Source organism: Sus scrofa, chromosome 2 (genome assembly GCF_000003025.6).
Source record: "Sus scrofa isolate TJ Tabasco breed Duroc chromosome 2, Sscrofa11.1, whole genome shotgun sequence".
NCBI classification, from domain to species: domain Eukaryota; kingdom Metazoa; phylum Chordata; class Mammalia; order Artiodactyla; family Suidae; genus Sus; species Sus scrofa.
Window position 1 is genome coordinate 97769080 of NC_010444.4, and position 26278 is coordinate 97795357.

Genomic DNA, 26278 nt, shown 5'->3' on the forward strand with positions numbered 1-26278 from the left:
ATCTTTACATACCTTTTATTTGAGGATGTTCTTCATTAAAACAAAAGAACAAACCAAGTAAACCAAAAAAAGAGGTAAACATGGAATCAGCAAACATAGGAAAGAATCACATGGAATCCCAGGATGATGTAAAAAGGGATCTCAGGATGAGTTTTGTGTTCTGTGCAGTCTTGATTAATATAGATTTGATGGTGTGTGGTCTCGGAAAGTGCAAGTTAGCAGATTTTGTGTCTGCATTTCCCTAGAGGGTGGATTGCTAGGTGTTGTAAGAGTCAGTGGGAACCATCATTTTATTGGTGAGATTACAATGATGATGGTGTGTAGTTGAGATGGTAAACATGATTCCATGATGAGTGTCTACAGTGAGGCCTAGTATCTATCTCTCTATTAACCACAGTTTTGAAAAAAAAATGTATTTATTCTTATAGTCTGTATTCAGAAGAAAACATTTTTTTGCAGGAATTTTCTATAGATATACATCTTATTATATGCATAGATTCTCTCTTCAGAAACAGATGATGTTGGGAGCTGTGATGAACTATGGGGAAAAGCATATGGTTGGTGGAGGCAGGTGTGAGGGAGACTTATTTTTTATTGTTTACTTTTTTGTTCCTTTAAAGTATTGTACCACATTTATATATGTTATTTGAAGAGGCATAAAATAAAATGTATACCTTAAAATTATGAAGTAAGTAAAAAAAATAAAGGTAAGAAACTTTACTTATAATCTGAATTATATGAGGCAATTTCTTTTATCATTTAAAAATATTTAGCATTTCCTCAGTTTATAGCATTTGATTATTGTCCTTTGGCAAGTTGCACATTTAAGTTTTGTTTAGATATTGAAGAAGGGAAAGGCCAATTTTTTTTGTAGTGCTTGCCAAACACAAATAATGTAGATTAAGAATTCTTAGCTGCTGAATAATTGATAATATGAATGATGAAACTTCTCTTGTTCCACAGGAGTAATTCTATAGTTTTAGAATGCCCTTTAGTAAATGTAATAGAATTCAAGTAATTCTAAACGTGAAAACCTTGCTCCATTAGGATCATATTTTCAGTGTGAATTACCTGGTGGTCACACCGTGGGAAGATGGCATTGACAAGGCAAAAGCTAAAGCTAAAAAGTCAATGTATCCCTTCGATTCTTTTTTTTTTTTTTTTTTGGCTTTTTGCCATTTCTTGGGCCCCTCCTGCCGCATATGGAGGTTCCCAGGCTAGGGGTCGAATCGGAGCTTTAGCTGCCAGCCTACGCTAGAGCCACAGCAATGCAGGATCCGAGCCGCGTCTGCGACCTACACCACAGCTCATGGCAACGCCTCATGGCAACGCCCGATTGTTAACCCACTGAGCAAGGGCAGGGATCGAACCCGCAACCTCATGGTTCCTAGTCGGATTCGTTAACCACTGTGCCACAACGGGAACTCCATCTCTTCAATTCTAATAATCCACCTTGTCCTGTGATTCACAGAGTTGTGCAGTTATTTATTGTGGAATTTAAAAAGACAAAGTTAACTTTAAAATTGATGAAAGGTTTGGTATAAAAGTTGGTTACTGCAAAATCAGCAAACTCTATTGAATTCTCATGGTTTTCTTTGCATTGTCATCTCTCGAGTCCTGATTCTCATTTATTTGTTGTTTTCTGTTTCTACGGACTTACTGAAACTTAAAGTAGAAGACTATTCCCAATTATTCAGAATATGTACATTTACTATACCTTTTCCAAGGTACCTGATTCATAAGGGGCAAGATGGGAGGAAGGTAATATCCTAGATAACAGGATTTGGAATTCAGTGATTATTATATTGTGTTGGCGGGTATTGTCTTATAAATGAAATTTAGTATGTTTATGTGGTAAGTGATACAAGTGAGGAATGAAATTAGCAAATACCAGTAGGTTTTCAAAAGGGAAGAAAGAGCTAGGCAAAAAAGCAAGAGGTCAGAATGAATGCCAGGCTAATTTGAAGAAGCATGATACTGGGGATTCCTTATGACACTCAAAAGGGCATTAACTTTTTCAAAATACTGAATCAATGTGGTATATACTCCTGTCCTGCTTTGTTCTATTGTGAAGCATTTTTGGTTTGTCTACGTGTCCTAAATTTTCTCATTAGTCATTGTCCATTTCAAGGTGTGGGGGGGGAGTATTGTAGATGGTAATACTTGCAGGAGAACGGGAAGGGTAGCTGGTGTGGTGTCCTTTCACAGATGTTTATGACTGTTGAGTGGAGGAGGAGGGATCTTCCACTTGATATATCCTAGCATAAGTTCATAGTGTCCCAGGTTTGAATCTAGTGGATAAATACTGATGCTGAAAGTGACTGAATATCCAGCCCAGCCTGGCCAGAGCAAGAAATATGTAATTTATTGCCTCAGCAACTGAAAAGGCAAGGGTGAAGCTGGATTCAGAAACCTAAGGTTGATTATCAAGACTTGGCTCCTCTCCCCCTCCTGGCTCTGTCTTTGGCTGTACTGGTTTCATTTCTGGGCCTAAGCGAAAGCTGGCTGCAATCAGCACAATCCTGAATCCAGCAGTGGAGGGAATCTGCATCCTTATGTTTTAGCAAAAGTCTCAGACTTGTGTCTCGTTGGCTTTGATTGGGCTGATCTAAATCCTATACCTTCTCTGTGAGTACCGTGAAGCCAAGGGCCATCTCTTGTGGATCTTGTGTCCTCAGTGATTGGCACAGGTTTACACAATATATAGTAGGCGCTCAGTGTACAATTGTTATACCAGACTGTAAGCTACTCTTCTGAAAACAGCTGGTTTGCATTTTAAGGGCTCTTTTAATATATTCCTGATTTTAATTTCAGGTGTTTTTTGCAGAATTAGGTGATTTATTGCGTATGTTGAATATGATTCCTAAACTTCAAGAACCTAAGACTTTGTGCCTTCATGCTATCAGGACTCCATCAAAATTTCACAGTATAATGCAGGAAATAAAGTACCCTAAATGTCACATTGTTTTAATACAATAAGAGATCTATTAAGAGATAAGACATCTAGTGGCAGAAATAGTTTTTGTTTTTTTCGAATCATACTGAGCAAAAGTGGGAGGTGTAAGGGGATTATACTTGGAAAGAGAAGACTTGAATATTGGAATATCTTGTCATTACAGAGCAGAGGAATGATTAGAAAAAGCTAAAATTATTCTTCCACAATTGTGACAGAATATGATTTAAGCACATTATGATCTTTAAACATAAGTTGTTTGAAATTCATTTTGGTGGTCTGGTGGGTCATGTAAAACATCTATTAAGTCTAATAAGAGAAAAAGTGACCTGAAATAGATATAAGACTTATGTATTCTGTCAGTTACTAATGCCTCATCTTCTGAGTTTCATAAAGGAAATTACAAAGATTAGATTTTTAATATGATAGAGAAAATGTACCTAGTTACCCTAAAAAAGAAACTATTCAGCATTGTGTAATTATGCCTGTCTTGTAATGGGAACTTCACTTTCAAAGCTTTTTCTTCATCTTTTAACTTCCTTTGAGTGCCAACTTTGCCTCAGCAACTTTTCTTACAAGTTGAAAAGATGAAAGCAGAGGAGATTCAATTATCAGTGATGTCACAATTTGAGGCATTTCCAATCATGCTTGTTTGTTCATTTTGCATAATCTCAAAACTCACTGGTGTGCTCCAAATTAAATAATTTATTGACCTAACCACAAAATCTTGGAGCTCTAATTGCCTGGGAAGCTGCAAGAATGCACCATTTGAGCTCATTGGTCCTGACATTAAAAGATGCTGTTAAATATTTAAAGTAGTCAATAGAACCACAATTTCAGTTAAATAAATGTAGTGTTTATCAGAATAATAAGGTGCAAACTTTTAGGAGACTTGTAATTAAGCATTTTTAAGGATAATTTTTGTTGTGCGTGAGTTTAAAATACTTGAACGCTTGGAAACGTGTAGCATAAACATTCTACCGTGTTATTCAAGACAGAGATATGTGATTTATAGAAATCATATGAAAGAGGCAGTCTAGTGTGGTTATGGGTAGAGTCTGGAGGCACAGCCCTGGGTTCAACTGACTCCTAAATAACATAACTAAGCTCTCTGTGCCTTAGTTCCCTCAGCTATAAAATGGGGTTAATAATACTTGCACTTTCTTCTTCGAGACTTTGTGCAGATTAGATGTGTTACTGTATGTAAAGTACCCAGAACAATGCTATTATAAGCGCTTGCTCTTATGATTACATTCTATAGGTCATTGCAATTTTTCTTCAGGATATGTAAAATATTAAAATGCTATATAGTAATATGTAGAAAAATAGATGAAAAAGTCTGCAGTAAGTTCAAGCATATCGTGTTGAAAAATTCAGACATTAACTTAAAGCTACAGAGGTGATCTATTTTCTACCTACTTTAGGACACAACTCCTCCCACTTTCTCACACCTGTGGATAGTGTATTTCAAAGGGTGTCCCAGGATCAGTTGTGTTGGAATCAATAGGGCTGCTTGGTAAATGCAGATTCTTGGGCCCTACTCTACACTCACTGAATCAGAATTTCTGGGTTTGCGAATTGGCATTTTTATTAAACGTTGGAGTTGATTGTTAGGCATAACAAATTTTGAGAGCTTACATTCCCCATTGTTTATGATTCCCTCTTCTCATACTATAACTCACTCTCAGTCTTTTTCACTTAGAACTTCACTTATTTTCCTCAACTGAAGGTTCTATCACACCTATGTTTAAGGAATTGAGATTTTTTCTTGCACAATAACCATAGGCCAAATTTTTTTTTTTCCTGGGTTGCTACCTCTGTATTTTCTGTATTTTCTTTCTTGGCCCTAGTTTATTTCTCTCCCATTATTTGTCTTAAGTGAGGTGTGAAATCATTCTGACTTTAGAACTTCACAGATCTTTAAATGTCTCTGGTTAAGCCCAGAACTCCCAGTTTCCTGCTTCATCTAGACATTCCCTTTTTCCTTCTTTCTCTCATCTTTTTTCTTTCCTTTTTCTCAGTACACATTCCTGGCTTAGAAGTTGGGAGAGTTTGCAGGGAGAACTATGTTATTTCTTCTCTTAAATCCCTTAGCTGCATGGCAAGCTTTCTAAGAGAGAAGGCACAGGTGCAAAAAGTGCCTCAGTCCTCCAGAACCTCTGTCCCTGTTGGTCTCTCTCCTGGGCTCTGAACTCTGCATCTCTGTCTATGTCCATAAACATTTTGGACATCATTAAGCAATCTCAGACAGCATTGTTTGAACATACCGACTGAGAAAATTGCATTTTAACCCCAAAGTATATCAAGAGCTTGTGTATTTGGTGGTTCCTAAATATAAAGCTATGTGTAGCCATGTAGAAATACCAGATACATGAAAATTTTATTACTTCTTGACCACAGTAAAGATGAATAGGAAGCATTTTGGCTCATAGAGCATATAATGCAGCTCTTCTTTAAAACGCATGAACTTGTTATGTTCGTGTGACTGATCACATAATCCTTTGGAATCTTAATGATCCGTGAGATAAATTGTTCACATTTTTAGAGGTACATCTACATTACAAAACAGCAGCTCTTTCAAGAGCCATTGCACTGTTGTGCTTTTGAAAACACTTGAATCACACAATATTGGAAGTAGGAGCAATATTGATGACTCAGAAACACACACTGAACTTAGAAGAAAACAATAGACGTTATGGAAAAGAAAGAAAACATTTGGCCAAATTTGCTTAGGCCAGATTTGCTTAGTTTTTAAAGCAACATGGACATTTTCTAAGAAATAGTATTAGTATTTTAGCTAGTAAAATGGGAGAAATTTAAGTCCTGGAAATTTATCTGTTCTTTGAAAGGATTAGTGTTTCCTTGCAATAAATGTTTTAAAAAATTCTGAAGACAAACTTATAAAAAAAGAAGACACAACCAAGAAATCAATTTATTAATAAGCTTTTAGTTTTGCTTTATGAAAGTTTCAGGAGTTTGCTCATATTTATATGATGATCAAATAATTAATATTCCACTAAGATGATCGACCCATTTGGTAATTTTTAGTTTGGCTTGGGTGTTACAGTGTGATTTGGGGGATGATGGGCTTTAATTCAGCTTTCATGTTGCTGCTCAGGTTTTTCTTAGAATAAATTGGAGGAACAATTTTTTAAAGTAAACTAAATTTAATAAATAACTTTAAGGCTAGTTATAACTGTTATGTTAATATGTTAAGTTGAAAAAAAAAGTGCTTAAGAACAGTATACAGAACCACAAAGGAGATGGTGATTTTTAATTTATTTCTGTGATCACATATTTGAAGTGGATGGCTTAATAGTTGATGTATATATGTCTTAGTTGCTTACTAACTCTTCACTCTGTGTTTATATATTTGTAGGTAATGCAATCTAATGAAAATATATTAGATATATTTTGTGAAAAAAAATCTTTTTTTTTTTTTTTCTATAGGGATGCCCTCTGCATCTTTATTAGTAAATCTTCTTTCAGCTTTACTCGTCCCTTTTGTGTTTGGAGAAACAGAAATAAGGTTTGCTGGACAAACAGAATTTGTAGTTAATGAAACAAGTACAACAGTTATTCGTCTTGTCATTGAAAGGATAGGAGACCCAGCAAATGTCACGGCGATTGTATCGGTAAGAAATGACGGTAGTTCCATTTTTACAGAAATAGATATGATATTTCTTAGTTTCAAGGACACATTTTTTTTTAACTGTTTGAGATTCTCAGTAGTTACATTATGATAAAAATTTGCAGATAAACTCTGTATTCCTTTCATATCTCTTAAAAGTTCACAGAGTGCTCCAAGGTAGCGTGTGCATTTGATAATATCATATTTTAAAGTCATAGGCTGGTTATTTTTAAATGTTTGTATGTTTATTTAAAACAGAAAATCCAAAAATATCAAGAAGTATTTCTAATACTTATGTAATTTTATGTTGGGTAATTTGGATTCTCATTATCTCTGCTTGGATTTATTATTTAATGTCAGGCTTAGAGGTTTAGAGAAAGTGTATGAAATATTTAAAAGTAGAAGAAGGGTTATTAAAAAAACATTCACTATGTCAGAGAGCTTTTTTTTGGGAGAAATTAAGTATATTAAGTAGAAGTTAGCTCGGATTGGTTAAACTAGTGCTTTATCTTACACATGGTTTAGTTAGTGGATGAACTGTATGTGCATATATTTGTATTTGTGTTTAACCTGAGAGTCATGTCATATAACCACTAAGGATATTGCAAACTCCTTGGAATTTTCATTTTCTTAAAAAAGTTTTTAAACAGTAGGTTAAATCCTCACATTGGAAAACATTGTAAAAGGAGAGAAAGAAGAAAAACTACCTATGAAAGAAACCCAATTATTATGATTTTGTGCATTGCTTTTAGTTTTTAATTTATGGCATGTGTATATGCTAATTGAATTAATTTTTAGTTTGAGTATATATTATATTTGATAACCATCTGCATATGACTTTGATTGCATCCTAATAATTTTTTCAGGTTGCTCTGTCGTATCCACAACCTTTCTTGATAGTGGCGTCATCATTTCCCAGTCATTTCTCAACAGGTTTTCATTGAGGTTGCTTTCAGGTTTTGCTGTTGTTAAGTGCTGCTCTGGTGAATACATAGATATTAACACATACGTATCAATTTTTGCCTATTTTGGATTGTTCAATGATTTTGGGGGTTGAATTACTGTGGTTTTCTCCTTGTTTGTTTCAGTGGCTCTTGATATTTATTGCTCTCTCAAAAACTGTGCCACTTTTTATATTAAGGTATGAGTACAAGTTTTCCAACACTCTTAACAGCTTACTTGGATTTCTCAGTTATTTAAAATTAACTTTATTTTTGTAAATGAGAGCTAGAAATTGACTACTATGTCCCTGTACAAATCCTTTATTTTTTATTTACAATAAATCATAGGTTTTTTTTTTTGTTGTTGTTGTTTTGTTTTTGTTTTTGTTTTTCCTGTAGCTAAGCTGTTTTGAGTTCTTTTGGGTTTGCACAAGAAGTTGTTCCTTGGTAATTTCATAATTATTGCTTCCTTGAGAATCTTTGCAATGCTGATGTTACAGAATGTGAGCTTAAAAAGTTTTAAGGAAGAATTTATAATGACTAATAAGTTTGGAATGCTAAAAATTTGGGTCTTTTTTGGTGTTGTGGGAGAATATAAATAAAATTTCAGGTTGAAAGTTCTGTAAAGAAGTTTCGTTAACGGATTTTTTCTGATGTATTTTGGCAGGCAACTTACATCTCTTTGGGAGAGATTTAGATCGTATTTGTTTTCCTGTTAGATTTCCTGTCATCCACTTCAGATCAATCAAGAGGCAGAGAATAAAATTAACATCATTGCTTTCCTATAATCATTACTTTTCTGTGTAATGGTTCCTTTACCTTCCAGAGCATAAACACTTGTTTTTGTGTAGAATCATTTCGTTTATAGTGCTCTTTTAAGGTGATTTTTATCAGTCGTTAAATATTTGTTTTGTTTTTGCACATCTTGTTTATAAACGTGTCATTTGATGATTCATGTTTTTTTCTGTTGATTGCTCCAATTAGCATCAATTTTGCTTGTCCTGACACTACGTTATGTAAGAACTATCTATGTTTTTCATCTGGTAGCTATATGGAGATGACACTGGTGACTTTGTTGACACATACGCTGCAGCTTTTATACCTATTGGAGAAATAAATAGGACAGTGTACATAGCAGTATGTGATGATAATTTACCAGAGCCAGATGAAACTTTTATTTTTCACTTATCGTTGCAGGTAAGTCCTTCTTTGCCCCTTAAGCATAAACTCATAAAAATTTCACAATGCTTAAAAATCAGTTTTTCTAGAGATTAGCCAATTTAGGTGACTGATGGTGGTTTTCGCAGAAGCCAGAACCAATAATCTCTTTGGCAATTCCACGGTCTGGTTATTCCTCAGACAATCTTGTTTAGAAGCTTCCACAACTAGTTTTTGGTTTAATTCAGCTTATTTAGGAATTGCCATGACAGATGCTCAAGAAAACCTTGTCTTCCCTTTGGCCCTTTTTTCTTTTGTCCCTCCCCTGCTACCAGATGCAGGAAGAATGACCATGACTTCTGAGTTCAAAGGAGAAGGATACAAAAAGCAGGCATGGAAGTGGGAGGTCCCTGTGCCTTAGAATACATTTGGAGTGCCCCTGGGAAAAATGCTTGAATACTCTGAGGTTTATTTGTCCCTTATGGCTTGATCTATTAGGTTGAGGCACTGACTGCTAACACTGCTCTACTTAATTTTTCTGAAGTGGTTTGAGAATTTTTTTACAGTGATTTTGTTGGTATGATTAAAATTTTTATGAAAATGATACTTGAAGCAGTCATGGTTTGCTTTTGTAAATCACTCTTTTTCATATTCCTTTATTCTGGTATTGAATATTAAATGTAGCAAACTCTTCCCACTTGTATCAGAAAAATTGTTTTAATATTTTAGCTTTAATTTGGCTCTATGATTTATAGACTAATTCTTAAGTTTCAGCATCTTCTATAGTGTAAGAATCACCTTGGAGTAGAATTTCATGCTGTTACTTAATTCTCTGTTATATTAGTAATAACATGGAGTAATTATATTGGTAGCCAGTGTTTATAATTATAATATCTTATATTTTAATAGTCAGTGATTATTAAAACTCTTTACAAATTCTTATTTGGGACTTTACTGTGCTGACTTAGTTGGACTTATTTTCTTAATCTGTTCATTAAAAATATGCTTATAAATTCATATTTTGAATAATTAAAGACTAATTCTCTTGAAGTAATTTTTTTTCCTCTTATGTTTAATTTATTAATTTTTCTTTTGATTTTTATTTTAGAAACCTTCAGCAAATGTGAAGCTTGGATGGCCAAGGACTGTTTCTGTGACAATATTATCCAATGACAATGCATTTGGAATTATTTCATTTAATATGGTATGGTTATAGTTTGATTAATCTTGTGGTTGCTAAATAATAGTTTATTAATTTTTTTTTTTTGTCTTTTGTCTTTTTTTCTTTTCTAGGGCCGCTCCTGCGGCATATGGAGGTTCCCAGGCTAGGGGTCTAACTGTAGCTGTAGCTGTTGGCCTATGCCAGAGCCACAGCAAAGCCAGAGCCGATCCGCGTCTGCGACCTCATGGCAACACCAGATCCTTAACCCACTGAGCAAGGCCAGGGATCGAATCCACAAGCTCATGTTTCCTAGTTGGATTCATTAACCACTGAGCTACGATGGGGAACTCCTAGTTTATTAATTTTGATGACTTTTTATGTTACTTGCTATCATCTTGTCTTGATATATAAATAAAATTTGCTCTGATTCCATCTGTAGTCCATATTCTAAGACTGTCTTTTTGTTTTACCTAAGTTTTCTTCGAAATGAGGGTGCCTGTGTGATTGTAGTCATCTCTTGCCCTAATCTCCTTCTGCTGATCCTTTCACCCGACTCGTTTGTTACCTAGTTTGGTGGTCTCTAACTCGGATGTTGTTTTAGTCAGTTTGGTCTGCTATAACAAAATGGCACAGAGTGAGTGGCTTAAAAACAATAGAAGTGTATTTATTTTTTTATTTTATGATTTTATTTTTGTCATTATAGTTGATTTACAGTGTTCTGTCAGTTTCTACGGTACAGCAAAGTGACCCAGAAATTCCTTTTCTCACATTATCCTCCATCATGTTCCATCACAAGTGACTGGATATAGTTCCCTGTGCTATAGAACAGGATCTCATCGCTTATCCACTGCAAATGCAATAGTTTGCATCTATTAACCCAAACTCCTAGTCCATCCCACTCCCTCCTCCTCCTCCTTGGCAACCCCAAGTCTGTTCTCCAAGTCCACAAATTTCCAAGATCAGGCCATCAGCAGATTTGGTGTTTGGTGTGGGCCTAGTTCCTGGTTCAGAGACATCTGTCTTTTTGCTGTGTTTTCAAATGGTGAAAGAGGCAAGAGAGCTCTCTGGGGTCTCTTTTATAAGGATACTAATCCCATTCATGAGGGCTCCTGACCTAATCCCTTCCCAAAGGCCCCAGTTCCTAATGCCATCACACTGAGGGTTAGATTTCAACATGAATTTTGAGGGGGCACAAACCTTTAGTCAGTTGCAGACATTATAACTCAGTCCTTATGCTTGATGTCCCCAACTGCCACTTAAAGCGCTTTCTGTTAGCTTCCTCTGAAAGTTTGAAGTGATTTGAGACAAAAATATATTGAAAGAATATTGAAAAAACCTAAAAAGATGTGTCTAATGTATAACTTAATCACTTTGCTGTACAATAGAAATTATCACACCATTGTAAATCAACTATACTTCAATACAACTTTAAAAAATGAAGAAGGAAAAAAAAAAAAAAGAAAACAACCCACCCCAAACAAGCAAAAAGTAGATAATCAACAAGGACCTATTGTCTAGGATAGGGGACTCAGTGGTCTGTAATGGGAAACCTATATGGGAAAAGAATCTGGAAAAGAATAGATACATGTAAAAGTATAACTGAATCACTTCGCTGTTCACCTGAAATTAATACCTTGTAAATCACCAGTTCCCTGGTGGCTCAGCAAGTTAAGGATCTGTCATTGTCACTGCTATGGCACATGTTGCTGCTGTGGTGCTGGTTTGATCCTTAGAACTTCCACATGCCACGGGTGTCACCAAAAAAAAAGTATACTCCAATATAAAATGAAAATTAAATTGAAAAATGACCCTAAACTTACAATTGAATAGCAGACATTATAGCTCTTAAAAATTCTGTAGCCATTCCCTACCTACCCTGAGATTTTCTTATTAATTAATATTTCTTGACGGTTAAAACTCCATGCCATCCCTCTCAGTTTTGCCCATCAGTTAATTTTTTTTTCTCCCTTACCACCAAATTCCCGTGTCCCTGGCCAGTCCTATGTTCAGAGGGGTTTGTCTTTAGAAACAAACACAGGATAGAATCCTCCTTGAGAAAAATTATTTTCAGCTCTGAAATAAAATTTATTTCAAGTAAAATTGGATATTGCTCCTAAGTTTTAGTCTGCAATAACCTTCCTGATTTGGAGTCTTTTTGAATCATGTTACTAATCATCATTACTAAAAGATGAGGTGAGACTCTCCAGCTTTTTATTTACTTTCCAATTTAGGTTGCTATTTCAATTGTATATTATATGTTATTTTCTTAATATCTTAAATTATCTTTGAAACAAGGGGGGCTATAGATACATATGATCTTTATAGTTGCAGTATCTTGATTAAAAAATAGGATACGTTCCTGCAGTGGTTAATGAACCTGACTGGTATCTGTGAGGACTCGGGTTTGATCCCTGGCCTCATTCTGTGCATTAAGGATCTGGAGTTGCAGTGAGCTGTGATCTAGGTTGCAGATGTGGCTCGGATCCCACATTACTGTGGCTTGGTGTAGGCTGTTGGCTACAGCACCAATTGGACCCGTAGCCTGGGAACCTCCATGTGTTGCAAGTGTGGCCCTAAAAAGACAAAAAAAAAAAAAAAAAAAAAAAGAAAGAAAGAAAAAAGATACGTGGATAATGCCCATATAGAAGACCTTTTGTAACCTCCACTGTACCTATATTTACAAAAAATAATTTAATTAATGAATCACTTCTGTTTGAATGATAGGGAATTATAAATTAATTATGAACCAGGCTCCCTTCATTGCCTATGTTTCTTCCTTACTGCCTTTCCTCTATCCTCACTCCCAACCTCAGACTGATTTGTTTAAAGCTTTCTTTCCTTCTTTCTTTTTGATATTAAATATCTTAGCCTATGGGAATGAATCCTAGTCTCTGTCATTGATCTCAGGTCCCTGATTATTGTGGCCTCAGAGCTGTCAGACAGCTTCTGACAGCAAATAAACTTTAACTATTGAGCTCACAGTAGTTACTGCATAGGCTGGCTTTGATGTCTGAACTGGATGATAATTATACTGATGATGAAGAAAATGATGATGATGATGATGAAAATTGTAGCCTATCGTTGCTGGGCCCTCACTATGTCTCGTATACTAAGATAAGCATTTATAGGTGAATTATCTCATTGAAACCGCTTTACAACCCTTTGAGACAGGCATTCCTATCCCTGTTGATGTATGGGGACATTGAGACATACTCTTACCTGGAGAGATGGGCCCTGCTGCTGTAGCTAGTGTGTCCTTGGTCACTTCCCTATTCTATTTCTGCTGTTAGTCAGCCGTGCCAGCATGTTCCAACATTTGAAGTCCTGTCTCCTTCTTCCCCTCCGTGATCACACTCTTAGAAAGTCATTACAGTTGTCTGTTTTTCAGAGGCAGACTGGCTGATGAGGGAATAGTGGTTGGGAGCAAGGCTGAACTGTAGTCCCAGTGAGCTACCTAGTCTGGAGGCAAAACTCGTTTCTGTGACCTCTTGGGCCTCTGGAAGAATTTGAGTTTTTTTTTTTTTTTTTTTCGGTCTTTTGTCTTTTTAGGGCTGCACCCACGGCATATGGAAGTTCTCAGGCTAGGGGTCTAATTGGAGCTGTTGCTGCCCGCCTACACCACCGCCATAGCAATGCCAGATCTGAACCACGTCTGCAGCCTACACCACAGCACGGCAATGCTGGATCCTTAACCCACTGAGCGAGGCCAGGGATTGAACCCTCAACCTCATGGTTCTTAGTCGGATTCGTTTCCACTGCGCCAGGTCAGGAATTCCTGTGCCATTTTCCCATTAGATGACCTTTAAGATTTCTCAGCAGCACAGCTGGTTGTTGGTAGGAGCAGTACAGGAACTTCTGTCTTTTGTTTTGCTAGTTTTGTGTTCCCTTTATACTATTATTTTAACCCTTTAGGCTTTATTATTAGCTACAGTTGGTGAATGCCAGGGAAACCACATGCTTAGAGTACAGTGTGGATTAATTTGTCTGCAGCAAGTTAGTACTTCTGAGTAGCAATTTGAATGACATCCTACCTCTGCTTGATCAAGCACCTGATGGTCTTTGCTCTTCTCAATAGCCTTTCTCAATCACAGTGAGTGAACCCCGGGGCAGAAATGAATCTGTGCCTCTTACTCTCATCAGAGAAAAAGGAACCTATGGGATGGTCACTGTGACTTTTGAGGTAAGTTTACTCTGAAATCATTTTAAATAGTAGTGCTTTGGAGTTCATACCAGCTGGCTACCGTTTCACAAATCAAGGTCCTTTGTATAATAAGCATGACCTTTAAAGAAAATGAAATAAAAGTAAATACTTTCAGCTCCTGATAAATTTCATACGTAATTTAAAACTGTTTTCCTTGATGCTTGGATATACTATCCTTACATGAAACTCAACATATCATTTTCATACAGGATGATAATAAACCACAAATTTAATGGTGATAATTTTATAAAATTCATAAAACCTTTATGATAAATCTTTTCAAAGAAATGCATTTTAAAAATGTTTGTAGTTTCCTTAGGCTTATATAAAATTATTTACTATGTAGTCTCCTCCCCCACATACTAAAAAAATATACTGAAGGAGTTCCCATCGTGGCTCAGTGGAAATAAATCTTACTAGCATCCATGAGGATGTAGGTTCGATCCCTGGCCTTGCTGAGTGGGTTAAGGATCCGGCATTGCCGTGAGCTGTGGTGTATGTAGGTTGCAGATGTGGCTGTGGTTGTGGTGTAAGCTGGCAGTTGCAGCTCCGATTCGACCCCTAACTTAGGAACCTCCATAAGCCATGGGTGCAGCCCTAAAAAACAAACAAACAAACAAAAAAAACCCCCAAAAAACGTAAAAATTATATACTTAAGCTTTGGTGTTAATAGCACACTCTAAAAACTGGAAAAAAAAAATTGGCTGTAGAAACTAAAAGGCATTATCAGATTACAATCTTTTCAACTGTCTATGGATGTCTGAAGTTATTTTGTTGGGTCTTGAGCCTTTCTTTTTTTTGTCTTTTCTAGGGCCCTACCCACAGCACATGGAGGTTCCCAGGCTAGGGGTCTAATCGGATTTGTAGCCCAGCAACGTGGGATCCGAGCTGTTTCTGTGACCTACACCACAGCTCATGGCAACGCCAGATCCTTAACCTACTGAGCGAGGCCAGGGATTGAACCCACAACCTCATGGTTCCTAGTTGGGTTTGTTAACCCACTGAGCCACAACAGGAACTCTGTTTTTTTTTTTTTTTTTTTTTTCTCGCTGTACCCAAGGCACTTGGAAGTTCTGGGCCAGAGATCAAACTCGGGCCATAGCAGTGACAAGGCCACATCCTTAACCTGCTGTATGTACCACCAGGGAACTCGAGCCTTTTGCTTTGTTGAAATAATTACAGCTAACATTTGTGGAGTATTTAATATTGCCATATACTATTCTAAGTGCTTTGTACTGATTATTGCTGCATGTAAACTACAGCTCCTCCCAGAACTGTCTCCCTCATGCCCTTTTACATTTTTTCTCCAGAGAATTTATTATCATCAGACACATATTTGTTTATTTTCCATTTATTCTCTTTCATTAAATGTAATGTCCTGAAGGGTAGGAAGTTTGCCTCGTTCACCACTGTATCCTTAGTACCTAAAAGAGGTCAGACACAGAGTACTTTATAAATACTTTTCAAAAGGAATATGATTTTACTGTTTACATCTAGCCTGGGAAGTAGACATTACTATGCTTATTATAGAGATATACATTGTTGTTAAATAACCTTGCCTAGGGTTAAGCCTTACCAGTGGTGGAATTCGTATTTGATTCCATTACTTAAGAGAGTATACTGATTTTGAATACTTTCTGCTCAAGAAAAAGTATTTTTTCCTCAGTTTTAATTTTATGGTTGAAAAAGGAGAAAGCTTTTAGAAACCATGTAGTTTAACATAATTATAGTCCAAGATCTATAGTTTTATTATAGACCTTGACTATTAATTACAAGGGTGGACTTAATTATAGGTTAGCATTATTTTTCTTTTTATGGCCACATCTGCAGTATATGCAAGTTCCCAGGCCGAGGGGTCAGATTGGAGCTGCAGTTGCAGTCCTGTGCCATAGCCATAGCCATGCCAGATCCTAGCTGCATCTGAGACCTATTCCGAAGCTTGCGGCAATGCCAGATTCTTAAACTACTGAGCAAGGCCAGGGATCGAACCCACATTCTCATGGACACTATGTTGTGTCCTTTTCCCACTGAGCCACAGTGGGAACTCCAGTATCATTTTTCTTGCAAAACATTTTTAGGTAATTATGTCAGCTGATATTATAATATTTTGTATTTATTGATGGCACTATATATTTCTTTACAGGTAGAGGGTGGTCCAAATCCGCCTGAAGAAGATTTAAGTCCAGTTAAAGGAAATATCACTTTTCCTCCTGGTAAAGGAACAGTGGTTTATAAATTAACAGTACTTGATGATGAGGTAAGATAGTGTTAAATGCTTAAAAGAACTTTCTCTGGATTACAGATGTATTAGATAACATTATGTCAAGTGTTAAATTACATTCAGTATTTGAAATTATTCAAGAACAAAGTCCTTTGTAAGGTTAATGTACTGTGGCCAATTATGCCATAACTATAAATAGCTATTTTGGAATATATCTGGTTACTATTTACCTTATTCAATTCACATTTAGTTGTATATCTAAATGGTGATGAACTTGAATGTAACTGACAACCACACAATACAAACATTTAAGTGCTTGGTAAATCTTGGTGATTGATTTTTGCTGGTGATTTCAGTTTGGAGCAGGTATGGTACTACTTACCCAGCATAAATGTTTTACTATAAAAGCAAAGAAAATTCTGTCGCAATTGATAATCAATTTGGTTGGATTTTTTTTTCTTTGTCTTTTTTTTTTTTTTGCCTTTTCTAGGGCCGTTCCCGTGGCATGTGGAGGTTCCCAGGCTAGGGGTCTAATCAGAGCTGTTGTTGCTGGCCTATGCCAGAGCCACAGCAACGTGGGATCCGAGCCGCGTCTGCGACCTACACCACAGCTCACGGCAACACCGGATCCTTAGCCCACTGAGCAAGGCCAGGGATTGAACCTGCAACCTCATGGTTCCTAGTCAGATTCATTAACCACTGTGCCACAACTGGAACTCCTGGTCGGATATTTTAAATGTTCACATGCATAGCAAGGCTTTCATTAATTTCAATTTCATACGGAACCTGTCAAGAATTGAGATATATGACACAGCTAGTTTAACTGGCAAGGAAAGAATGGATTTAAACAATATGTGCCAGGATGTCATCCCTGAGCTAACCAAAAGAAAACATGACTTTTAATAAAGTTTTAATAGTATTACCAGATAAAAGGTAATAGTTGAGAATTTATAATTTCCTTTACCTTCCCACAAAAAATTATGAAACCAAATCACAACAGATACCAAGAGAACGAAAAAATGAATTAGAAAACATTCTTAGAAAAGAGTATTTCTCTTGAAAAAATGAAATGTTAGGTAGCATTGATAACTCTAGTTTATCTGGTTCTGAACACTTAGAAAACCTTTTTGTTTTTAGATCCCAGGACATTGAACAGGTTATTTGGGGCAGTGATTAATTACACATTTTAATTGTAAATTTAAAAGATCACTTTCTGAGGATCTAATGTACAGCATGGTGACTATAGTTAATACCATGCTATTGTATACTTAAAAGTTGCTGGGAGTAGGGGTATGAACACACCACAATTTACTTATCCATTCTCCTGCTGATGAATATTTTGGTAGTTTCTAAATGATTGTTATTATAAGTGGTGTTGTGGCAATGGATAATTATGTTCTTCTATTAAAAGAATAGTTGCTGAGAGTAGGATTTAGGCATTCTACACACACACATACACACTCACAGAATTAACTTCGTAAGGTGTTGGATTGATCTTGATAATCATAGTGTGTATGTATATCAAATCATGTTATATTCCTCAAAGATATTACAGTTATATTTGTCAGTTTTTCTTCAATAAAGTTGGGAAAAAAAGATCATCAATCAAATCATTATATATATATTGTTTGGCATCAATAGCTTAACTTTTTGTATTGCTGTTGATTCCATGTAGGTACAAAAAAAAAGTTTTATTTTAGCAGTGTTATCATTTTGCCTAATAGTGACTCTTAGAGCTTATTCTCTAGTGAGGCATGATGTGTGTTTTGAAAATCATATGATTGGTATCTTATGTTTAACTCTCGAGATATAAACCATTTAGAGAGAAGCAAGAATAATTGACATGATTGTAAACTAACAATTTGTATGTGATGTTTAATGTCGTTTTCCAGATTCTTAGTTATTATTAGTACTTGCATGTTGCTTCTGACCCTATCCACCTGATGAAACTAGTAAGAATTTGTGTTCACTTTTATTGTCAAATCATTTTTTGTGTGTCTGTCTTTTTAGGGCCTCACCCATGGCATATGGAAGTTCCTAGGCTTGGCAAGAAAAGGAAAATAAGATTAAATAGAGTTTTGGAATTTAGGTTGATATTGATACTGTTGAAGGAGGAGTGTAGTTCTATCTAAATAGGTTTTAATGTTTGATGTGGTATTTAAGACACAGAGCTAGGGGTCTTCCAGGGTTGCAGCTGCAGGCCTACATCACAGCCACAGCAATGCCAGATCCAAGCTGTATCTGTGACCTACACCACAGTTTACAGCAATGAGGGACCCTTAACCCACTGAACAGGGCCAGGGATTGAACCTGTATCCTCATGGATATTAGTTGGGTTTGTTACCACTGAGCTATGAAGGGAACTCCTACTGTCAAATCTTTAATTATCTTAAGATAGATCAAGGTTGGAAGACACTGCACTGATACTTCATTACTTGTTCCCATTATTGCTGTATCTTAAACACGTTATTTACCTTTGGAGAATATTTTAGTAAATAGACATTGAATAAGCCTCTTTATTCTCTTCAGTTAAAACTTTTTATTTCCATGTAATTGCATTGAAACCTAGGGACTTTTTACACTTTGAGTTTTTTTGGCAGGTGTTTTGACTATTGATGTTTTGCCACTGTTTATATGTCTTTGACAGGTGCCAGAACATGATGAAATATTTTTGATTCAACTGAAAGGTGTCGAAGGAGGAGCTGAGATCAACACCTCCAGAAGCTCAGTTGAGATCATCATTAAGAAAAATGACAGTCCTGTGAGATTCCTTCAGAGTGTTTATTTGGTACCTGAGGAGGACCACATACTCACAATTCCAGTGGTTCGTGGAAAAGATGACAATGGAAATCTGATTGGATCTGATGAATATGAAGTTTCTATCATTTATGTTATTATAACTGGGAATTCAACAGCACATGCCCAGCAAAATGTAGACTTCATTGATCTTCAGCCAAACACAACTATTGTTTTTCCACCATTTATTTATGAATCACACCTGAAATTTCAAATAGTTGATGATACTATACCAGAAATTGCTGAATCATTTCATGTTATGTTACTAAAAGATACCTTACAGGGGGATGCTGTGCTATTAGGCCCTTCTATTGTGCAAGTCACCATTAAGCCAAATGACAAACCTTATGGCGTCCTCTCATTCAACAGTATCTTGTTTGAAAGGACAGTTATAATTGATGAAGATACAACATCAAGGTAGGATTTGTTTTAAACGTATTGCTATGTTTATTTTAATATATTATTCCAAAATTTAATATTTGTGGTGTTGGACACAATGCTGAGTTGTTAAGGTTATGTGTCATTTCCTCCACCATGGGTTCACTCTTTTCTTTCTTATTTTGTAGGGTGATATTTAAATCACATTTTTAAATATGCAAGTTAATTCAAATGATGGTAATTTCCTAGGACACATCTGCATAGTTACTCTTTCATATTAAAAATAGTATTCTTTATCATGTGGATTCTAACTTTTACCAATGTGTGATGGTCAACTTGATGTGGAAAATGCCTATTTGAGGGATATAGAGTGTATTATGTGACCTTATATATTTCTTTTTTTAATTTTTAAAAAATGATTTTTATTTTTTCCATCATAGCTAGTTTACAGTGTTCTGTCAATGTCCTACTGTATAGCAAGGTGACCCAGTCACAAATACATATATATATTCTTTTTCTCACATTATCATGCTCCATCATAAGTGACTAGATATAGTTCCAGTGGTGTACAGGAGGATCTCAATGCTTATCCACTCCAAAGACGATAGTTTAACCCCAAATTCCTAGTCTATCCCACTCCCTCCTCCTTCCCCCTTGGCAACCATAAGTCTGTTCTCCAAGTCCATGATTTTCTTTTCAGTGGAAAGGTTCGTTTGTGCCAGATATCAGATTCCAGATATAAGTAATATCATATAGTATTTGTCTTTCTCTTTCTTAGTTACTTCACTTAGTATGAGAGTCTTTACTTCCATCCATGTTCCCCCAAATGGCATTATTTTGTTCTTTTTTATGGCCGAGTAGTATTCCATCACATATATGTACCACATCTTAATCCATTCATCTGTTGATGGACATTTAGGTTGTTTCCATGTCTTGGCTATTGTGAATGGTGCTGGAATGACATGTATTTCTCTAAAAAAATTCTAGATTTGAAGAAATTACAGTGGTTAGAAATGGTGGCACTCATGGGAATATTTCTGTGAACTGGGTATTAACACGGAACAGCAGTGATCCCTCTTTGGTAACAGCAGACATCAGGCCCAGTTCTGGAGTTCTCCATTTTGCACAAGGGCAGATGTTGGCATCAATTCCGCTTACTGTTGTTAACGATGATCTTCCAGAAGAGGCAGAAGCTTATCTACTTCAGATTCTACCTCATACAGTACAAGGAGGTGCAGAAGTGAGCGAACCAGCAGAGGTAGATCTCTTGTTATGCTTTACTTGTGTGACTATTTATGCTCTGTAGAGAAGAGCCAATGAATTTGACCACACAAATCACATTTATGTTTAGTTTGATGTGCCAGGAAGAACACTGGCCTTGGAAGTGGTGGTTGCTTCCCTTGCTGAAGATTGTCCCTTCTGTAAGTCTGCTGTTAAAAAAAATTCCACAGGTTTTTCCACTGTGATGCAGTGGGTTAATGATCTGGCATTGCTGCAGCTGTGGTATAGGTCACAGCTGTGGCTCAGATTTGATCCCTGGCCGGGGAACTTCCATATGCTGCTGGGGGGTGGAGGGTCAGGGTTGGGGGCTGAAAATGAAAAAAAAAAAATTCCACAGAATTTTCAAATGTGTTCTTGATTCATCTTTTACTCTGTTACATTTAAGACGGATCATTTTTAAATGTGATACATAAATAAGTCTTAAAAATCAGAATAGCCTTGAAACCAAATCCTTTGGTAATCATAGATATGAGACTTATTCACTTTAATATTTTATTACTTTATCTGCAGCTTTTGTTCTACATTCAGGATAGTGATGATGTTTATGGCCTAATAACATTTTTTCCTATGGAAAATCAGAAGATCAGAAGCAGCCCAGGTGAACGATATTTATCCTTGAGTTTTACAAGACTAGGAGGAAGTAAAGGAGATGTGAAGATGTTTTACTCTGCACTTTATATTCCTGCTGGAGCTATGGACCCTTTGCGAGCAAAAGATGGCATCTTAAATGTGTCCAGGAGAAATAGCCTCATTTTTCCAGAACATAAAACCCAAGTCACTATACAGTTACCAATAAGAAACGATGCATTTCTTCAAAACGGGGCCCACTTCCTAGTACAGGTACTTTAATGATTAAAATAATTTCTGCCTTAGTTAAACTACAGGTATACTTACCTATGTGAGAGTTAAATAATCGTTATTTTGCCCTCATTTATATTTGGGATTCTATTGCTTACTTGAAGTTATGTAAGGAGTCCGAAGAGGGTCTTTATCTGTGCCTAAGGCGTAGAAGGATGAATAAAACAAGGGTTATACTAAAGTCAGTGCTTTAATTGTAATAGTTAAAGCAGATCAGACATGAAACATAGGTCAGAATATAATGGATGACATAATGGAGTAGCATATACACTGTTTAGCGGAGGGGGGTACTTGGGAGAAAGAGAGCGAGAGCTCTGCCGTTCTATTGAGTTAATTTGGGAAACTGACATAGGAATGTGGTTTGTACACTAAATATGTTTTTCATGCAGAGAAGGCATTCCAGAAATAAAAAAGCGTTATGAGAAAAATTGTGTAGACGCATAAATAAATCTGTCTATTAAATGTAGGTAGAATCTTTGGATTTTCATATGCTTAAGAGGAAGAAAGAAGGGCTCTATAGTATCTTAATTTTTATTCATCAAAGCATTTTTTTTTTAATTGCCAAAGTTTGAAACATCTGCATTCACTTATGCTACTATGGTTAGATTTTCCATATGGTTGGTATTGATTGAGTCTGAAAATTAGAAAGCCAAAAATGGGTGCTTATCAAATTTTGGTATGTACATAAATTTAATACAGAATCAGTAAGAATGGATCAATAAAGAAAGTACAGTCTATGTCATACTACATTTTGCTAACTGAAATATGTATTAAATGAAATCTCTTTTCATAAATTTCTTTGAATCCTGCCATTTTAAAATTTGTATCCTATTTTTGCTTAGACTCTACTTTATTATTACTTTCTCCGGAGTTTCTCCTTTCTATATACCATTCTTTGCAAATTAGGTCTTCCAGCTGTCTTTTATGTGTTGAACATCGAGTTTAGCAATACTAACTGCTTTCTCCACTTGTTTTTCCTGCTCCTTGGGACTGTTTTTGCTGAACTCCTGAATTATCTTCATCTCTTGCCTTTTACTTCTCACATTGTGTTGAGTTTTGTTGTAGTATATCTGTCCTTAAGTATATGTGTAGAAAAGGTATGTGCACGTTAAAGTTTATGAGTCTTTGAGCAACTGAAAATGAAATTTTGCCCTCACGTTGATAGTCAGCTTGGTAGGAATTTCTAGATCAAAATGATTTCTTCTTCAGAACTTGAAAGGTAATTGTCTTTAAGCTTCCAGAGTTACTGATGAGAAATTTGAGGGGGAAGAAATTATTTATCTTTGTGGTTAACTTGTTCTTTATCTCTGAAAGCTTTTTTTGTTTTTTTTAAGATCTTTTTAGCATTCTGAATTTCAGAGGGCTGTGCTGTACCTTACTCAGCACTTGGTGCGGTGGGCCCTTTTATTCTGAAGACTCTTGTCTTTTTTTTTTTTGAGCTGGGCCGCTGCTCATGCTTATACTATTCGTGCATGAATTGAGGACTCCTAGTGGAGGTGTCTGCTGGGTGGTCCGTTGTGGGGATATATGATTTGTCACTGTGTAGGGATGCCTTTTTGCTGTATGCCTGCACATAGGGAGACCTTTTGTCAACATTCCCAAAGGCTCTGTCTCCAGTGGTGAAAGATCTGCTCTTCATCTTTATCATTTAATTTTTTTTTCTTTTTTGGCTGCACCCATGGCATATGGAAGTTCTTGAGCCAGAGACTGAATCCAAGCCACAGCTGTGACCTGCGTCATAGCTACAGCAATGCTGGATCCCTAACCTGCTGTGCTGGGCCAGGGATTGAAGCAGCACGTCACAGAGACAAGCTGGATCATTAACCTACTGCACCACAGTGGTGACTCCTCTTTATCTTATTATTACTTCTAGTATTCTCCTTTATCTTCTCAAAATGGGGAAGTTATGATATGATGCATCCTTTTGTTTATGAGGACAGCCCACTTTTTGGAGGACTCTTAAACTTCTCTTCTTGGGGTGGTGGGTGAATAGAACATGGCATCATTCACAATTGTGACTGTTCCCCATGAAGCTCGTGGAATGCTTTGTGAGATGACTGGCTGGATGTTGGGGATCTGAATCTGTGAAGTGGAATTTAGCAAGTGGTCAAGGCCATGGCCCTGGCCCTGTTGAGCAGGAAGTTAAAGTGGTTAGAATGCTGCCATTAAGGAGTTAAAGATCCACTGTTGTCACTGCTGTGGCTTTGGTTTGATTCCTGGCCCAGGAACTTCTACATGCTACAAGTGTGGCCAAAAAAGAAGAGAAGAGGGAAAAAAAAAAAAAAAACCCAACAAACCCCGCAAGAATTCTGCCATTAGAGAATTCTGCAATTAGTGATATGTTTAGAAGGTTTTAAAAAGCTTTATGTTTAGCCTCATACAAAAACATGTCATAACTTTTTAAAGTTGGTCCTTTGAATATATGGGAATACCTAGTAATTTTACCATTTTGCATTTAGGGTAGCATTTCTCAAACTTAGAAATTTTTAGGTGTCTCTAGGAGATCATAACTTGTCAAGTAGAATTTCAGAATTTATTGCAGGTTTTTATTTTTGGTGTCAGTATTCTCCCTTACCTCTGCTGTTGGTGTCCTTTGGATACAGAGCATTTTTATTAATAGATATTGTCTTAGTCAGCTTGGGCTGCTATAAAGACTACCACAGACTGAGTGGCTAAAACAACAGACATTTACTTCTCACGGTTTTGGAGGCTGGGAAGTCTGAGAAGAGGGTGCAGGAGTAGGGGGTTCTGGGGAGAGCTCTCTTCCTGGTTTCCTGCCTTTTTGATGTGTCTTCGCATGGTGGAGAGAGAGAGGATGCAAGCCCTTTGGTGTCTCTCCTTGTGAGGACACTAATCCCATCCTCAGGGCTCTGCCCTCATGACCTGATCATCTCCCTAAGGTCCCATCTCCCTGTATCATCACATTGGGTATTATTTCCCCATTTGAATTCCAGGGGAGGTAAGGAGGGGAACACAAACATTCAATTCACAGCCTATGTTTAAGGTTTTTTTTTTTTTTATCTCAGCATTCACTTCTCTCTCTGTCTTCAATCTTACGTAGGTCACTACTCATATAAGAACCAAATTAGTAAAACAAAGGATGTGAAGCAGAAATTTCACATAGTTGCTTTCGCTTTTTTAGAGGCTGGGGCATCCTGGAATTACCTGTAGTGGCTGCAGTGATGTGAGTTTGAGAGTCGATGACGTGGAAGTGTTGATTTAAAGAGAACTTTTCTGTTTTCCACTTCTGATTTTGTTTCTTACTCTATCTCAAAACGAGTTTTTACTGTGGATAGAGACCTCCCCCTATCTATGCCAATATTACTAATTTTTATATTAAACTTGCAGTCTTTTGGAAATATCTATCTCTAGCCAAGTAGCTACGCAGAATCCCTGTGTAAAGGGATCTTAATCCCTTATTAAGAAAATTCAGCAGGTCAGCTGTTACTCTAGGTATTTGACTTTGGCATTCTGTATGAACTTGACAGAATTGATTTTTTTTGGGGGGGGGTCTTTTTAGGGCTGCACCCACAGCATATGGAAGTTCCCAGACTAGGGGTCACATTGGAGCTGCAGCTGCTGGGCTATGACACAGCCACAGCAACATGGGATCCGAGCTGCATCTGCGACGTACACCATAGCTCACGGCAACGCCAGATCCTTAACCCACTGAGCGAGGCCAGGGGTCGAACCTCATGGATGCCAGTCAGATTTGTTTCCACTGAGCCATGACTGGAACTCGGACAGAAATGATTTTTAATGACACCTGAAAAATAGGAAAAACTTGAAGCATGTAATAGCTGAATTTTGGTGATCCCAGATTAGAAATCTATGTGCACCACTAACTCCAGACTTAGTTCTTTATCTCTTTCTGTATTCAGTTCAAAAACAAAGGTCTTACAGTACAGACAGTCAATTTAACACTTTCGGAAAAAAGGGCATTATTAGTCACTGACATAATTCCTTAAGGTTCAGAACAGCTGTAGGCTCTGGAAGATTGGTTGGAACGAGAAGATTGTGTAGTTTGTATAGTACATAATGGACAAGCAACTCAAGAATAGGAGGCATCAGCCTCTGCATGGAAAACTGAATGAAAGTGAAGAAAGGAGAATCTGAGACATGAGCCCCTCATTCTGCAGCAGCCTTCTCGGCTAATACATTAGTCTGAGATACAGCTTTTGGCAGGCATGGGGTTACTAATGTGCTGTCCCAGTGCAAACTGTCTGAAAGCAAAGAACGACTCTTTATGAATGGAGTAGTTTGATTTAGCAGATGCTTAAACAACTCAGACAGAAAGGCTTAGAGACTAGGAAATAAGCCACGGAAAATTAGCATTTTCCCTTTGATTAGATCATTTCGTAGCCTTCTATATCTTCTTTCTTTATATTTCGAAAATGCTATCTTTAGAATTAATTATGTAACTGTTTTGATAAGTATAATTAGAATATGATTTTTTTCCTTTCTTTTTGAAAAGTTTTGAAGTAAAGATATATCGAGTTTTTTTTCTTGATGTTTTAAAAGGTATTATCAGTTTAGCTCTCTGTAAATTCATAGGAATGAGTGTTTACAAACATGTTTTTACACAGGAATGGTGTATTTTAAAAAAGTGTTTGGGAGTTCCCGTTGTGGCTCAGTGGTAACAAAGCTGACTAGTATCCATGAGCATGCTGATTCGCTCCCTGGCCTTGCTCAGTGGGT

General features: G+C 36.6%; 1 protein-coding gene across 5 annotated transcripts in view; it reads left to right on the plus strand.

Annotated features, from left to right (window-relative positions):
• The window catches only part of ADGRV1 (adhesion G protein-coupled receptor V1), a 574200-nt gene that overhangs the window by 65432 nt on the left and 482490 nt on the right, over positions 1 to 26278 (plus strand). For all 5 annotated transcript variants that reach the window (XM_021085372.1, XM_021085373.1, XM_021085375.1 and 2 more), the window contains 8 exons: positions 6404 to 6588; positions 8573 to 8722; positions 9792 to 9887; positions 13921 to 14025; positions 16190 to 16303; positions 18915 to 19480; positions 20429 to 20699; positions 21233 to 21562. In XM_021085372.1, coding sequence (XP_020941031.1) covers positions 6404 to 6588; positions 8573 to 8722; positions 9792 to 9887; positions 13921 to 14025; positions 16190 to 16303; positions 18915 to 19480; positions 20429 to 20699; positions 21233 to 21562 — 1817 coding nt within the window. The remainder of the gene's footprint in view (positions 1 to 6403; positions 6589 to 8572; positions 8723 to 9791; positions 9888 to 13920; positions 14026 to 16189; positions 16304 to 18914; positions 19481 to 20428; positions 20700 to 21232; positions 21563 to 26278) is intronic.